This window comes from Vanessa tameamea, chromosome 7 (genome assembly GCF_037043105.1).
Source record: "Vanessa tameamea isolate UH-Manoa-2023 chromosome 7, ilVanTame1 primary haplotype, whole genome shotgun sequence".
Taxonomy (NCBI): domain Eukaryota; kingdom Metazoa; phylum Arthropoda; class Insecta; order Lepidoptera; family Nymphalidae; genus Vanessa; species Vanessa tameamea.
In genome coordinates this window covers 6665941-6682347 of record NC_087315.1, presented here as the reverse complement: position 1 = coordinate 6682347, position 16407 = coordinate 6665941, and the positions used below count along the sequence as shown (strand labels likewise).

Here is a 16407-nt window from a genome sequence, read left to right as displayed (position 1 = left end):
CGTTACTAAAAAGCGATTTCCTTTTGCTGTGTTAATATAGTTAGCCTCGTGCCGCATTGTTTCAGTAGCTCACTTATGAGGCAAAGGTCTTGAGTTCAAGTCCAGTATAGATTAAAAAAAGCTAATGGGTTTTTCTGTTAGTATTTAAGACGTTGACAAAACTTAAACTTCCGTGTCTCGGAGACATACAGCGTTGTTCTGCACGCATACTCTTTCCCGTTTGTGAAATTGCTGGACTATGATAGTGAAGTACTATGGTTATGAAAAACTTTGAACACTGTAATATATCTTCTGAAAAATTTGGTTATTATTATTAAATAATGTTATTCTCAACAATTCATATGATTCTCATATGCATTTTCAAGTTTTCTTATTAATAATATTTTAATCAATTTTCTATTATTCTGCGTCGAGACCTTGAACGAAATTTCTTCAAAGGTACCTTGATCTTGATCCTGACATCATCGTCACAATTTTTTGAAACCATATGTTTTTGTTTGTATATCGGGATCTCGATTAATAAAACATTATACTTATAATTATCGTTTATCATCAACTTAACTAATATGATTATTTTTATTATTGTGTCCGACCTTTCGACAGTACTGTATCAGTGGTCAAGAGGAAAGAAAGGAGGAAAGGCACTTATGTATTAACAAACACGAAACTTGATTTGATCTTGAATTAATATTGTGATTATATGACATGTGAATTACAATAAATATAATATTACCGAGTATACTTCGTTTGACTTAGAATGGACGATGTAAATAAAATACGGACTAAAATGTTGAATTATAGATTAAAAAATAATTGAATTTTTATTATATTTACAACGTTGACATTTGATTCTATACATTTATTGACAATGAATGATTAAAGAATCAAATAGAAAAAAATAAATTAAAATGACATAGTAGTAAGTAGATTAGAAATAAAATACAAATTGCAGAACAAGTAAATAATTAATTTGTGAAATTAAACATCATAATAACGATAATAATAATTTCAAAAAACAATCTAAAATTTAAATTATAGAATTGAAGCTTCTTCGATATTCGGTTTTGAAACATTTCGAGGAAACCTACATGTGCAATGAAAATCAGCCACATGGAATCACTTTGGTGGAATAAGTTCAAAAATTTCTCTTCATATTGAAAGGAAGCCCAATAGCCAGTAGGGTTATGTAATCCTACTATTAATCCTGCTATGTTCTACTATGTTGGTGGGATTAACAATTTCTGCTTGTCTATTTTTGTTATCTATTTATGTAGGTATATATTATGTATCATATGTTCAGAGTTATATAAGCAAATATGTCCAGTGACAGAACAATTTTGGTGTCTATGATAAAGATCATTTGAAACGACGTGTTTGTATTAAACTAATTAAAATTCAAAGAACACGACACGGAAACAAATATCACCTTCAAAATTTTACAGCCGGGCGCTACTGCTAGGTTAGTCTATTTAGAATTCCGCCACTTGTTATAATATATTCAATATTATTATAACAAAACATTTAGAGAGGATTGTGTTTGCTATTTTTGTGAAGTATATTTATAATTGAATGTATTATAATATTTTTTTAAATGTATCAACTAGCTAGTGGTAATATAAAGTTACTTATATTCTGTGAAAAAAAAAATTACATTTAAATAAAAGAGTATATAACATCAAACAATTTTTATTTTATCACACGCTTATTAATATAAAATAAATTATTTACACATTTAATTAATCTACATAGATTTCAAATAATCTCAGTCGTTAGTATTCGAGGATTCTGATCGTAAGTCGTGAGTTCAATAACTTTCTTATCAATAGTTTGAGCTTACAATTCAACTTTTCCCCTTTTCAATAAGGAAATCATCGTGAGGAAATCTAGATTATGTCTCCGAAAAAATCGAAGAATTTTTTCGCCAGTCTGCAGCGAAATGGAAGGAAGATTCTCAGTTCCAAATCCTTCGAGATTTATTTCTTTAATCTATGTACTGATAATAAACTTATAAATCATTGTATTTATATGAAGGTATTTTAATGAAGTTGAAATTAACTCTTCGTGTGCGAACAATTTCATGATAATTTAGAGCAGATAATTTCGGCGTTCTGGTCTTGTCTGGACTTTCGAAATCCACATGGAAGAGACCAAACTTGACTCTGAAAATAAAAAATATGAATATGAAATGTAAATAGTAAATTTTACTGATGTCAGGGCTTTGTGCGTGGTGCACTCTGTAGTTATAATTGCATTGCTGTGCTCCGGTAAATTTTATGAGCGATATATCAGTATTTTGTTGTTTGATAAAACTACTTGCTTTTGCCTGCTTTTCGTCCGCGTAGAAGTTGAGAAGATTTGTGGTCTAAGTACACTAAGGAGCCGTTTTAGGTGCATCACGCTATTATCAGTAAGACTGAAACTTCAACGTTAGGTAAGAGTACTGGGACTTAAAATCTTATTATCTAGGCAACTATAATTTAGTACTACTTGATTATTTTGTTGTGGAGGTATTTTAAAACTATAATATTTCGTAAGATATTCATTGAAATCAAATGATGTGAAGGGCAATTTTAAGGATATTCTATATGTTTGGATAAGGATTAATATGATGTTTATAAAACACCTTCGAAAATAATAAATTAATTCAGAACAAATTTGATTATCACAAAAAAAGGTTACAGTGAGCCGGTTGGCTTTAAGTTTTTAGATGAAAGACATATACCGTTGCGGAATTCAAATTCAAAAACAATTATGTCATACCTATATATTTTTTGCAAAACTTTAACCGTTTACGCGGTGCTCGCAATGGAAGCTCTCAAAAGGAAAAAAAAACCTGCGTGTTCGCAAAATATTCATTGATGATGATCAATCGTCAAGGAATATTTTGCAAAACAATCGCTCCTATTAGACGTAACGAGATGGTACGTTTTTTTTATTTAAATCGTGGGCGGACCTGCAAATGGGCCATCTGATATTAAGTGGTCACCACCGCACAAAGACGCCATCAATCTTGGGAACTAAGATGTTATATCCCTTGTGCTTGTAGTGACACTGGCTCAATACCCTTCAAATCGGAACACAACAATACCAAATATTGCTTCATGACCGTAGAATATCTGATGAATCGGTGGTATCTACCCAGACGGATTTGCACAAAGCCCTATCACTAAGTAAACCTTCCTAGATAAATGGGCTATCCATGCTTCCTCAGATTAGCGAGTTCAACCAAACAAATTTTTATTTGTAAAAAATGTTTACTATCAAATTAAACTTAACCGGATGCAAACAATTATGTATGAATAGCAATGATCGATCGTGAGTCACGGTAATATTGTAATTGTTACATACATAAAAACATTAGAAGTCAATTAATGTATTAATTATCATAATTTGTAGCAATAATTCGTTTCCGCGATCGAATATTATTGTTACATTGGAAAAAAAACAACATTCGAATTATTTTGAAAAAGGAATTAAAATTATAGACGTTAATGTACGTCTAATGGTTTACATTTTTTTTTCATTTTTATAACTTTTAACATATTACAATAAGGTGAAGCTTGTAAATCTCGTGGAAATTTTCAATGAATATATGGCACATAGGATACAGTTTCGATATATGATGAGTGGGTGGTACCTTATCAGACGGGCTTACACGAAGCCCTACCACCAAGTATTGAAAGCAAAATATTTTTATAACTGGTTTTAAATATTAGTGACAGGCTTAAATTGTTGATGTACATCAAAATTGTATGTTAAATTAAATTAATAAAACCACTTACTTGTATCCATCCGTCCATTCAAAGTCGTCCATTAGTGTCCATGCAAAGTAGCCCGCAACGTTGCACCCATCTTCATGCATTGCTAATAGTAGCTGATATAGATATTTATTATAATACGACACCCGCACAAAATCTGTCAAACCACCGAAGTCTGATACACCATTTTCAGTTACTATTATTGGTATTTTTGTTCCGTAGCTCTTCGTGATCCAGTTTAAGAGTTTTCGAAAACCAGGAGGATAGACCTAGAACAATATAATCATGTTATTATCGTTATTTAACGATAAAATGGAAACGAATTCAATTGCTTTATTGATATAACACATTATGACATTTAACAATCCTAGTGGTACTTTTGACATGCCTATTTCACAATTCCTTATATGATAGAGAATCGTTAATCTCAAACGCATTACATACATATATTTACTAAGAACACAAAATTAATAACAGTTCATCTACTATGTTGGTTATTTATGTTGAATTTTGCAAAATGCTTTTAAGTTGTGGTTTGAAACTTAGTACGTGACCTAATAAAAAGTCATAATTTCATACATACAATATGAAGCTGCCACATTTGAATTTACTACCAACGGGTTTAACTATATCGAAAGTACCTTGTTAGGTAGTCTTTAAACTTTATTATAAGGGAATATTCGGGAAATATGTACATTTATTGTCCGTCTATCAATATCTAGTTTAAGCTACAAGAAATAGACATTTCAAATTTATAGACTGTCTTTTTAAGGTCCACGCTGCATTCATTTGATCCGATTAAAGTTATATTTTAATTGCCGTGAGCTAATCTCCATGATGATGCTACTATATGCTAGTGAGTAAGTGCGTGATTCAAATTAGTGTTAGTCAAACAGGTACATAAAAAAAGGTATAAGATTCGAGAAACACAGCGCAATTGGTAGAAGAATTTTAAAGATATATTTCATAACCTACTTTTGTTACCAAGTTTCATTATTTTTAAGTCGGAAAAAGAGGTTTTAGTTAAACTTTAATTTGTAAAGTTAAACGTTAAATTATAGTAACCACCAAATATGATGGCCGCGTCACGATAAATCTGTACGAATACAATTATTTTAGCATTGAAAATACATTACGGACATAACATGTATTTACAATTAAAAGTTTAATTACTATCGAGCAAAAAATACAGACACATGTACCTACTACTTAATTGACGGCATTTACTTAAAAAAATCAGGTAGTAAACAAGTTTGTAGGTACTTGTCTTTTTAAAAAAAAATTCAAAGGGCGAGCATAAATTGCGCAATGGAGGTATCGTATAATATTAGGTATTCTTTTTTTCATAGGTAAAAACCGTATCTTTATTGACGCAATAAATGGTTTTAAGTCAAATAAATGAAAATACGGAACCCTAAAAAACAAGTTTGGCACACGCGATATACGTCGAATTAATTACACAAGACAATCTTATATTTGTGTATTCGGTATCTCTACCTATCTGTGATGGAATCAACACATAAATTCTAGTTGAACCTTAAAAAAATAAATACTTCATAAATTAAATTTAAAAAAAATCAACTTATAAGAATAAAAATACTTCTTAATATTACGATTTAAAAAAAAAAACCATGTAAACATTTATTTATCTACCTTTATAGCTATAAAGGTAGATAAATAGTATTTACTTCAAATGTTAAAAATGAGTTTGGAAGTTTTTAGTGTTTACATTTCCGTGCTTCGAAAAGTGCACTTGTGCGCTACCAATATGCACTATTAATATTTCTCCATTGAAACCTTTTGACAATAGCAAATGTAACTCTATGGAAAACTCAGACAAATAAAAAATTAACTCAAATGAAGCGAAACGAAATAAATAAGTATGATGTTTGTTATACACTTTTTCCATTTTTAACAGTTAAATTAATCTTCTAGCATTTTTTATTGTATTGTATGTATCTGTAGAAAAAAAAAAGTAAAGTAAAGCATAGTAATAATACCTCGACTTATTGCCTCCACTGGTGACAGGAGGGCTGGTTCGTTTTTAGCCCAGAGGATCGGAATTAGATTCAACGGGGAAATGTTGCTAGCATTCTTGCCACCATTCCACGCGGTCAAAATTTATACAGTTAGTTACTGTATTTTTTAATTCATATTTGTATATATTTAAGCACTTAATGTTATTAATTCTTATATTAATAAATATATTTATCTATAGAACATTAAATTGCACCTGGTTGTTAAATCAAAAACTATATGTATTATACAATATGGAGTTTTCTAGAAAGTTATAAGAAACCAATATGTAACTATATTCGAAGAGTCAACAGGTGATGTATGTTTATTTTCTTGTTAATTTAAACAATTTTATGAGTAGATTGTAAATTTCAAGGTGTTGTTTACGAAAATACACTCAAAATATATAAGTTTTATCTTAATGTTATAGTATATTTTTATGTTATTTCACCAAATTTATAACTTCCGAATTATAATAAAATAATGTACATAAAAAGGAGGAAGTAATTACCTTCAATACACAGTTTAGTTATTTTTTTTTTTAATATATGTAGTACGTGAGATAATGGATGTATTTTTAATCGTAACGAGATTAAACATAAACTTGTTTAACGTTTTTTTTTTTCGTATAAATTCCTTTTCCTATTCGTTTAAGGTTAATTTAAAATTTTAATGTATCAATACTCAATCTAATTATCTCTGACATTTTCAATTTTTTTTTTGTTCGTTGATTGAAACTATTTTAATGGTATCCGGTAAAGTAACAACCTTCACTGAAAATGACGACGTAAACTAATATCTTAAATTTTCTGTGAATGTTAATTCTTGTTTTTGGGATCGTATTTATTTGTTTTGGTATGAGTAGATTGATTGTTTTGCGATTTTGGCAGTCTTTCTATTTTTTTTTTAATCTATTCGGGTAGATGGTTACGATAAAAGGGCATTAACGTAGGTTGAAATGGCGATAGGACATGAGAGCGAAACATTTTAACGAATGCTACTTAAACTTAAAATGATACGTTATAAATGAATAATAGGACTATTCGTAATAGATGGATTTCAATATTGCATAAAAAGAAAGATGATGGATGCAGCTGAAATGAGAATTTTGAGATGGATGTGTAACGTGACAAGAATGCATAACATAAAGAATGAGTAAATTATGACTCGGATATTCTGCCACCAAGCAGCAATACTTGGTATTGTTGTGTTCCGGTTTGGAGGGTGAGTGAGTCAATATAACTACAAGCACAAGGGACATAATTTCTTAGTTCCCAAGGTTGGTGGCGCATTGGCGAAGTAAGGGATGGTTAATATTTCTAACAGCGCCAATGTATATGGGCGGTGGTGACAACTTAATATCAGGTGGCCCATTTGCCAGTCCGCCTACATATAACATTAAAAAAAAAACTTAAATGCGGGTTGTTAATAGTTGAGTACTTTGTCACAATAAAGAAAATTACTGTCCACAGTGACATAACATATTCCTCTAGAGATGAACAAAGTTGTAAGATCCTTGTCAAATGGAAATGTTTATACAGAATAAAACATAACAGATGTACACACGTTTGTAAACGAAAACATGAAATGAAAATATATTTTGTTCAAATAGATTCTACCAAGAATGCCACTTTCTTTGATGAGGCGGAAGCTTTAGTGTATTTTAAGCAAATGTAAGTATATTTCATGGGTGTATTAATACTTCACTAGAGACTAACAATATATTATAAGATGCTGAATATTAGATAAAGGATAATATTTATATTCATAATCATTAATGTTATAAAACAAATCGTAATAAAATAAAATGGTTGGTCTACAAATTTTGTCAATAGTAAAAAAAAATATTCGAAATGACATAATCATTGATTAAAACCTAGGATCAGTTTTTTTTTTGTCATGTTCACCTGAGTGGTTAAATATAAAATTTTAAACTAAGTCTACCCAACAGGTTGAGCTGAAATTCTACACACACTTTTAGATATTATATTTTATTTTGTGTTAATGCATGGATTTTTTTGTTTCACCTTGGCAACTAAATCCAGTTTTCATTTTTGCGAAATAAGATCTAAATCTTAATAAACTTCTTAGGAAAATTCGAGGTGTTTTTTATTCGAAATTATTATAAAAAAAAACTATATATATAGATATATATAGAAGATTATGATTATATATATAGAAGTCATACCGATAACCACTCTGCTCCTGGAATGGGCCAATTCGGATTTTGCTCTATTTTCACACCCGTGTCATGATCTGTTGAAGGTACTTTCCAAGTGGGTTCCATAGTTGAAGGGGACATTAAGTACGATGTGTAATGATTGAGACCGAAGAAATCTGATGAACCACGTACCATCTCGACCTGAAATATTGATATTTTATAAATAAAATTCATTCGCTTTGATTTTTTAATTATAGTATGGCTTTGCTCCTTAATTTTAATAATAGATAAGATTCTAAATATAAATGCTATTTAGGGAATGATTTCTTAATGCTGTGTGTTCTTTCAAATGTCAGAACAATGAAATATTAAATAATAATAAATAATATAATCAATCAATGTGATTTTGAATGTATTAGGATTTCTATCTAACAGCTGCACTTATCCATCGACATAAAGTGGGGTAGCGTGGTGGTACAACTTCAAAACTTTGCATAGCAAAGGGATGTTTACTTTCTGTTACTATATTAATAGTTCATAATATAATGACTATACATCATTTATAGTATAATGCATTGTATTACCATTCACGGTTAGTACATTATTATACTTACTTCTTCTGGAGTGAAATTTGGCAAACGCGATCTTGGGTAACCTTGGTGTTGACTCATATTATCTATCCTTTCACGAATCATTGGCGGATAATCTCCCTCCGTAGAATATATCGGATGGGCGTATAACCCTAACTGCAATAATAAAGTATATTAAAAATCGTGTATTTAAATAAAAAGTTTTAATTAAAAATAATACTGACATGCATTTGCAGATACCGTTCAGCGGCCTCGTGGTCCTCTTTTTTGTTACTGTCCTTAGGTTCCGCCCAAAACGCATCTAAGGTTATACCTATTTTACCTGCGAATTATAAATTTCCTAATAACTTTGCTGTTAATCTTGATCTAAAGTAATAAACAAGAACGAGTAGGTTTTTTAATAATATAACCCATTAAATCTTAATGCCCAGCGGTCACCTCCATAAATAGGTGGAATTTCCGTGACAGTGACATATATACAGTTTTTATTAAATTTCCAAGTAAACTCAATAATATTTTCCTTTAGCGCAAATCGTAAGAAAATATAGAATTCAATTTTATTTAGTAAAACATTTTCCTTGTAATAAGTTAAAAATAACAAAAGCTAAATAATTCTTTTCGACACTCAATTATTAATTACGTAACATTTTATTATTATGACGTAAAAATGGGCCTTGTTTAAAAATACATATAAAGGAAAGTCCGTAATGAAAACCTTTTTGTTTCGGTCGAAACTCTTTATCATACAAATGATAAGCTCGCGCGTGTCCCAACAGCATGTAATGTGCACATAAATATTCACCAATTCCGTGCGATTCTAATACGGGCACGAAATAGTTGCTGCCATAGCCCTGAAAAAAAAGATCGACGTTATTGAAGCTTAATAAAACAAGCTGGTTAAACACGCATCACAATTTATAAGGTAAAATAAATAGTAAAAACCAACTACGAGTACTCTTCGTCGATGCATTTTAAACATGCCATTAGTTATATAAGAAATCGATCTATCATAATTATTATAAATAGCTGGTATGTGATGTACTATTAAATAACATATAAGGCAACGTTATGTTGGCATGATTTTGTATAGCCGGATTTGTGCATACATGGACAGGTTATTCCCGAGAGCCCCATTAAAAATAATATATGTGTTGGTGGAATTCGTCTTAAGGTTCAGTATAACGTTATGTATCGGATTGAGAACTAAAATTAGATGATATGCATATAGTTATAAGCGTTGTAGTTTACGCGGATACGTGTCTTGAAGTAAAACTCTAATATTCGCTTCTAAAGGATTATTCTATCTCGGGAAATGAAAATTCTCTGGAAAACGTAATATCAAAAAACGAGGTCAAGGTTCTAGGGTGTTTAGATTTTTTTTCATACTAAAATTTCAAAACATTCAAAATGTTCTTCTACATTTACCGTGATAACTTTCATAAAATATTGTAAGTAAAATGCTTACATTTAAGCAATGCTGATGTAGTTCGTTCATAGTTGTCCATATTTTGACTAAATCTCCAAACAACATAAAGGCAACTTTCGCATAATCTTCAAAATAATCCACCATTTTCGGATTAGTCCATCCGCCTAAATCCATCAGAGTTATAGGTAAATCCCAGTGAAAAAGTGTGACAACAGGAGTTATTTTTGCTTTCAACAACCCTTCGAATAGCTTGCGATAGTACTTGACACCCGCTTTATTTATGTAGTTGTCCGTTCCGTGAGGCAACAATCTGTTTGGAATTAAGACAAATATATTATTACGACAACTGTTACCAATTACAAGAAATCTTGGAATTAATTCAATATGAATTTACGCAATTGAACATAAGCAGTATTTAAAATAATGTTTATATAACACATAACCTTCAATTTATTGAAGAATTTAAGTTTGAAGTTATTGTTTTATTTTCACATAAAATTTCTCTTATATAATAACATAATTGTAATTCGCTTGACCTTGTCCAGAATAGTGCAAAAGCTACATGGAAAATATTTGACGGACTTTTTGGGGCAGCCTGACGCCAACCCTACTCGGGAATCCTTTTGCTGGTTGATTAGTTCCCTAGCTACTACACAGGTAGTAAAGGCAGTTGAATGCTTGTTAATGTGTACAAAAGTATAATAACAAAATTGACTTTGAATTGTAAGACTATTTTATACGAGAGCAGGTTTTACGGAATGCAGGAAAAACAAGATCTTAAATGTTCAAACATTTGTGTTCCTATAACAATCACAATAACAATATTTCACATTGTATTTTTTCCCATATACATGTATTTGTACGAGAAAACAAATGAATATATAAATTATGATCATTAAAATCATGTAGAATATTGGTGTTAAAAGACGTGACGTGAAAGAAAGATTAGAAAAAATAATTTAAAAAGAAACTTAATATTTTGACACAATGAAAGGAATGAAACGATTATTTCTAATTAAATATTCATGTTCAAATCTCAATTTCATTTCCAAGCAAATACTGTGATGAATACTCAAAATCGGAAAGAGGATATTTGAAGATATTACTATGCGGGTGGAGTACCCGGAAACGCAAGTTACATTTACAAATTCAAGAAGTCCTGTACTGTAAATAGAAAAGTCTTTTACTCACTATTGTGTACATTAAAAGTGGAAACCATTGTATTCAATGTTACAAATAATGTCGGAGCGACCTGGTTTTAGACTGGGGTGGATATTATTTTTTTTGCAAAAGTTTGATTGTTATATTTAGATGAAACTAAAAGTGGTATTCGAAAACGTGAATAATACGCTAGGTTATTAAAATCTATGACATTGAAATTTGTTAAGTATATTTATCGTATTGTATATACAAGATGTGACGAATATATTGAAACAATTGCGGATTTTTAATATTATTACATACTGAGTTATTAATTCCGAGCTAATATATGTACATATCAAGCGTGATGACGTAATTGGTATTATTGATAATTGAAAAATGATTACCTTGGCCATGACAATGATACTCTGTAATATTTGACGCCAAGACTCTGTACCATTATTATATCTTGTTTGTATTTGTGATAAGAATCAGCGGCCACGTCTCCATTGGATTGGTCTGCCGTGTAATGTGGATGCTTGTGTAAGTAGGTATCCCACATACTTTCTCCTTTGCCTAAAACAAATGTTTTCAGAATGAATATACACATCGCAAATAAATATTTAAATTTTCTTGAAAAAAAAATTCGACATTTATTTGTTTACGTGATAAAAATACGTATATTATACATTTCAATATAATTCAAAAAGAAAAAATATATTAAAGTGATCTGAGCGTAAAATACACGCTTATCCCGGAGGGGAAAAAGTCATTCATATTTCAATAAGAGGTCTCCTCTAGGCGACACGTACAATCATACAAAATCGAAACTACAATCAGATATATTCTATATACTATAGACAGATTCACATACAATACTTTATCGTAAGAACTCAGATAATAGCGAAAAATAAATAGACCGGCTAGCAATAGAATGCTTTTGCTTATAATTGCAACTGAACAGATACTGAAGTAAACAAAAACACAATCTGTACCTGTTCATTATATTAATATGCACATAAAATAGAAGTCTAAAACGTTCAATTTTAATTTCACTGCGGCTAGTTAAGTTTAAATGACCTCAAAGTTGGACAACTCAGAGGATCTTAATATGCAAAGTTTAAGCTTGGCACTACTAATAGTTTTCGACATTTAGTTAAAACTCGTTGTTACGAGGAACGAATTCAAATATTTTTAATTACGTTATTAATAAAATTATCACTAACAATTACGAACTCAAAATCTGAAATTATATAATATACATAACTTGTTATATATTTACATTTAAATATAAGCATGCGATGGAAAAATACAATTATTATACTAAGAAAAATTATTAAGCGACCACTAATTAAACCATTAATATCCATATTAAATATTTTCCTTTACAATTTGTGAGACTAAATATTTTTATAGGGATTTTTTTATTTGAATGTAAGCATATCCTGTTTGACATAAAGAGAAAAACAATACTTGTTATCGTTATTTTTGCTTAGAGTGTCGTTTCTTATCCAAGAAAGAATAAATCCTTTCAATCTGGATATATATTTTCTTGTTTTTTCACACCTTTTGATACCTATCGTAAAGATTATTTACTATTTCATGTATGAAATGAGGATAGATTTATTTGTTAGTTTAGTTTGTTGATTTAATGAATAACATTATTAAATCCTTATGCTGTTTATAAATTTTGTAAAGGTGAAGAATCTTTAGGCGTGTCTAGAAAAAAAAAAATCCCGACATTCCGTGAAAAAACTCATTATTATTTAGAAAAAAATATATTATTGCTGAATAAAAACACAACCCATGACCTTGCATTACTCATACCGCTGGAAATGAATACAGCAGTATCATACGATATTATGTTTTTTCAAACTAGAATTTTATATTTCGGTTAACAGACTTATTATTCTTGCTTGATTGCGTATTGAATTATTAATGAGAATACTGCAAATGATGCATAGTTTTTATATTTTCCTTATAACATCTTAAGGTTAACAATTTCATGATAATTATAATCCATATATTTTTTAAACCTTTTTTTATGTTTTTGTTTTTTGATGTTAGACAATCAAATATAAATACGTTCCGAAAAAGTTAATGTTAAAAGATATAAAATAACTTTTGAATAAATTATGACCTTTGTAGGCCTTTGTAGGCGGAAAGGTTTCGTATGATCCGGTTTTCAAAGATATATCTTAAGTTTTAAAAGCCACAAAAAAATATAGAATACTTTTACTTATTTTTATTTTAATATTTTTAAATCAAATGAAATAATTATTTTATTTTAGGAGTTAGTGATGTAACAATTAGTCAAGTCGTTTTGTGAAATGCTGTATAATTGAACAAGTATTTGAACTTAAATGGCCTTGTTATTCGCTGGTACAAGTCCTGTAACCTGCAAAGGGAGGCCGATACTAAACGTTTGAATTAACCAATAGCAATTGGAATTTCATTACGTTAAAATATTTATTAGCCAGATAGTCCATTTGTTAGTACACGTGAAACCTAGAAGGGGAAGCACTACAGATTTTTCATATGTTAAATTTGTTTTTATGTAGATCTTGTGCTCGGTGGAGAAATAAAACAAACTAAGATCCGGCATAGTTTGTCGTATTGCATTCATATGTCAGATGCATTGTTATTTTAAGTCGGTTTTATCAGTTCTCTGGAGTTTATTTACAATTTTTAGTAAGATAATGTAAATTATCGTAACAGTAGTTAAATTTACCTATTCTTAGGTAATTTTAACTACTGTTACGATAATAATGGTAATAAACAATAACCGAACAACCAAATCTTATTGAACCTTCAGTTTCACAAAACTATAGCATAAATCAAGATTATAAAACGTTTAAGAACTCACCATCTTCGTTCCAAGCACCTTCTATTTGATATGCAGCCGTCGCGACTCCAAACATAAAATCGTCTGGAAACGTGTAGTTGCTCAGCCCATTACCGTTTACAAACGTGTTCACTCCTTTTGTTAAACACAAAAGGCTGTAACAAAAAAAAACCTTACTATCGAAAAAATAATAATAGGATCCTGTATAGCACAGTACAAGTATTTTGATTACATATTCTAAAGAAGAAATATTAAATAGAACTAACTAGAACTTTCAAGCTCTAATATTTACCGCTATCGAATATGCAAATAACTTTTTACCTTAGTATGTGTCACAAGAAATGTTTATATTATTTATGTCGTCTTACAATTCTATATGAATATATATTTTATATTAAATTAGCGCAAAACACGTGAAAAGCAAAACAAAAAAAAAACCACATACCGACGTGTCAGAAAATCAAACGAATTATTTAATAATTACATAATATCAAATGATGTAAACATTCCTTATCGTATAAATGTGTCACGGATTAAAATATATCCACAAACAAGTTGGCGTGGTAAAATTAACATTAACAAGATTAATAACTAGCACAATGGAGGCTTCTAAGATAAACGCGATTAATTATATTTGTATTTATGCTATGTAATATATTAAACCCATACTTGATGTACATTGTCACTTTAATGATAACACACAATGCCTACATGAGAAATTTTACTTAGTGATCAACAAATAATTTTTAAAAAATATATTGCACTTAACACAGTTTTGTCACCAAAAAATTATAATGAATTAATTATTATTTGTACGATAAATAAACATTACAAAATAACCACCTGAAGCACGCTAGAATAACGGCTTTGTGGGCGACTCTACTCGGGCTCTGCATTTTGTTAACTAAAATAAGATCTGTAGTTGTTAATAAGAGAACTTTGTAGTTATAACCTTTACCGCGGAACAACCTTCTACTTAGGGTTTCCCATAGTGATATATCGCACGACACGTGCGATATACTTCCTAATCAGAAAGCGTTTGATTTATTTGAATTGTACTGTTACTTCCTTCCTGGCGGTGGTGGTGTTATGCTAGTATTTATCAATCATTCGTATGTCTCAATGCGAATTATTTATCTGCAGTTATTCGAACTGCATATTACGATTTTACCTTGCAGTCTTAAGATAAAAATGAAAAAGACTAGGAAGAACTATTATTGATATTTTATTGATCGTATATCTTTCAAATTATTTTTTACATCAGAATATATACATAAACATACATAATCAGCCTGTAAATTTCCCACTGCTGGGCTAAGGCCTCCTCTCCCGTTGAGGAGAAGGTATGGAGCATATTCCACCACGCTGCTCCAATGCGGGTTGGTGGAATACACATGTGGCAGAATTTCGTTGAAATTACACACATGCAGGTTTCCTCACGATGTTTTCCTTTACCGCCGAGCACGAGATGAATTATAAACACAAATTAAGCACATGAAAATTCAGTGGTGCCTGCCTGGGTTTGAACCCGAAATCATCGGTTAAGATGCGCGCGTTCTAACCACTGGGCCATCTCGGCTCTTCAGAATATATTAGTTATTATTATTATTATGATGCATTAATCAATAATTTAATCTTTATTTGCTGAATATTATAATATATAGTCGTATCAGGCAGTCGTATTTAAATGTATTCATCGAGTATATTATATTGTGAAATAAAAGATTACAATTAAAACAATTGAATACATATCTGATAAACCTTTATTACCGATATCGTTATATTTGAATACACATTATTCACAAAATTTTAAAAACATATTTATTAAATAGGTATGTAGGTATATATATATGACGTACGTGTATTTTATAAAGTAAAAACCCATTTTATTTATATTTTCTTAATTTATTTTTCGCTAAAAATGCTTTTACACGTTTCCTCCACTTGACGGGGGTGATCTATGTGGGACTAGGACGACGCCGGAATAATCACTAAAAATCAGCGGTACAAAATCCAATTCTTCGGGTGACGTTACGGGTTAGCTCCCACATGCTACCGGCGGCTATCGCATTCCCCCCTTCATCGGTGGAGATGGTATGCGGCCCATCAAGATCTCCTTCCAGCACTTCTCGCAACCGAGCATGGTGTTTTTCACGCTAGGCTCCGCACTATAGGACTCCGCCGATAATTGCCACTAAGAAATATCACTGGAGTCTCCGCGAGTCATTCCATCAGAATTTGTCATGCAGTGTCAACGAACGCACCACCTCCACATAATGCCACCCGACTATTCCATGCATGTATTTACCCATACAGCTAAGACCAGTAACCTGCGTCAATCTGAACGCCAGCGTGCCACTCCTCTTGATCCAGCAAATCTATTTTCTGCGTAGAATAACAACACCATCTTAGGAATGATGGGTATCCTAGGAGCCTGTTGAGCCCCACGTATTTGCCACCCATTCCTCCTA

General features: G+C 30.7%; 1 protein-coding gene across 1 annotated transcript; it reads right to left on the bottom strand.

Annotated features, from left to right (window-relative positions):
- Positions 1-1670: 1670 nt before the first annotated feature.
- On the bottom strand, positions 1671-14937 carry LOC113401208 (myrosinase 1-like). Its single transcript, XM_026641027.2, has 10 exons — positions 14780-14937; positions 13958-14091; positions 11499-11667; positions 9991-10261; positions 9241-9376; positions 8750-8847; positions 8550-8681; positions 7963-8136; positions 3783-4027; positions 1671-2159 (listed from the first exon to the last, which is right to left on the bottom strand). Exons 1-10 carry the CDS (start codon positions 14830-14832, stop codon positions 2006-2008), a joined length of 1566 nt encoding a protein of 521 aa, XP_026496812.2. The 5' UTR covers positions 14833-14937; the 3' UTR covers positions 1671-2005.
- Between the last annotated feature and the right edge of the window lie 1470 nt (positions 14938-16407).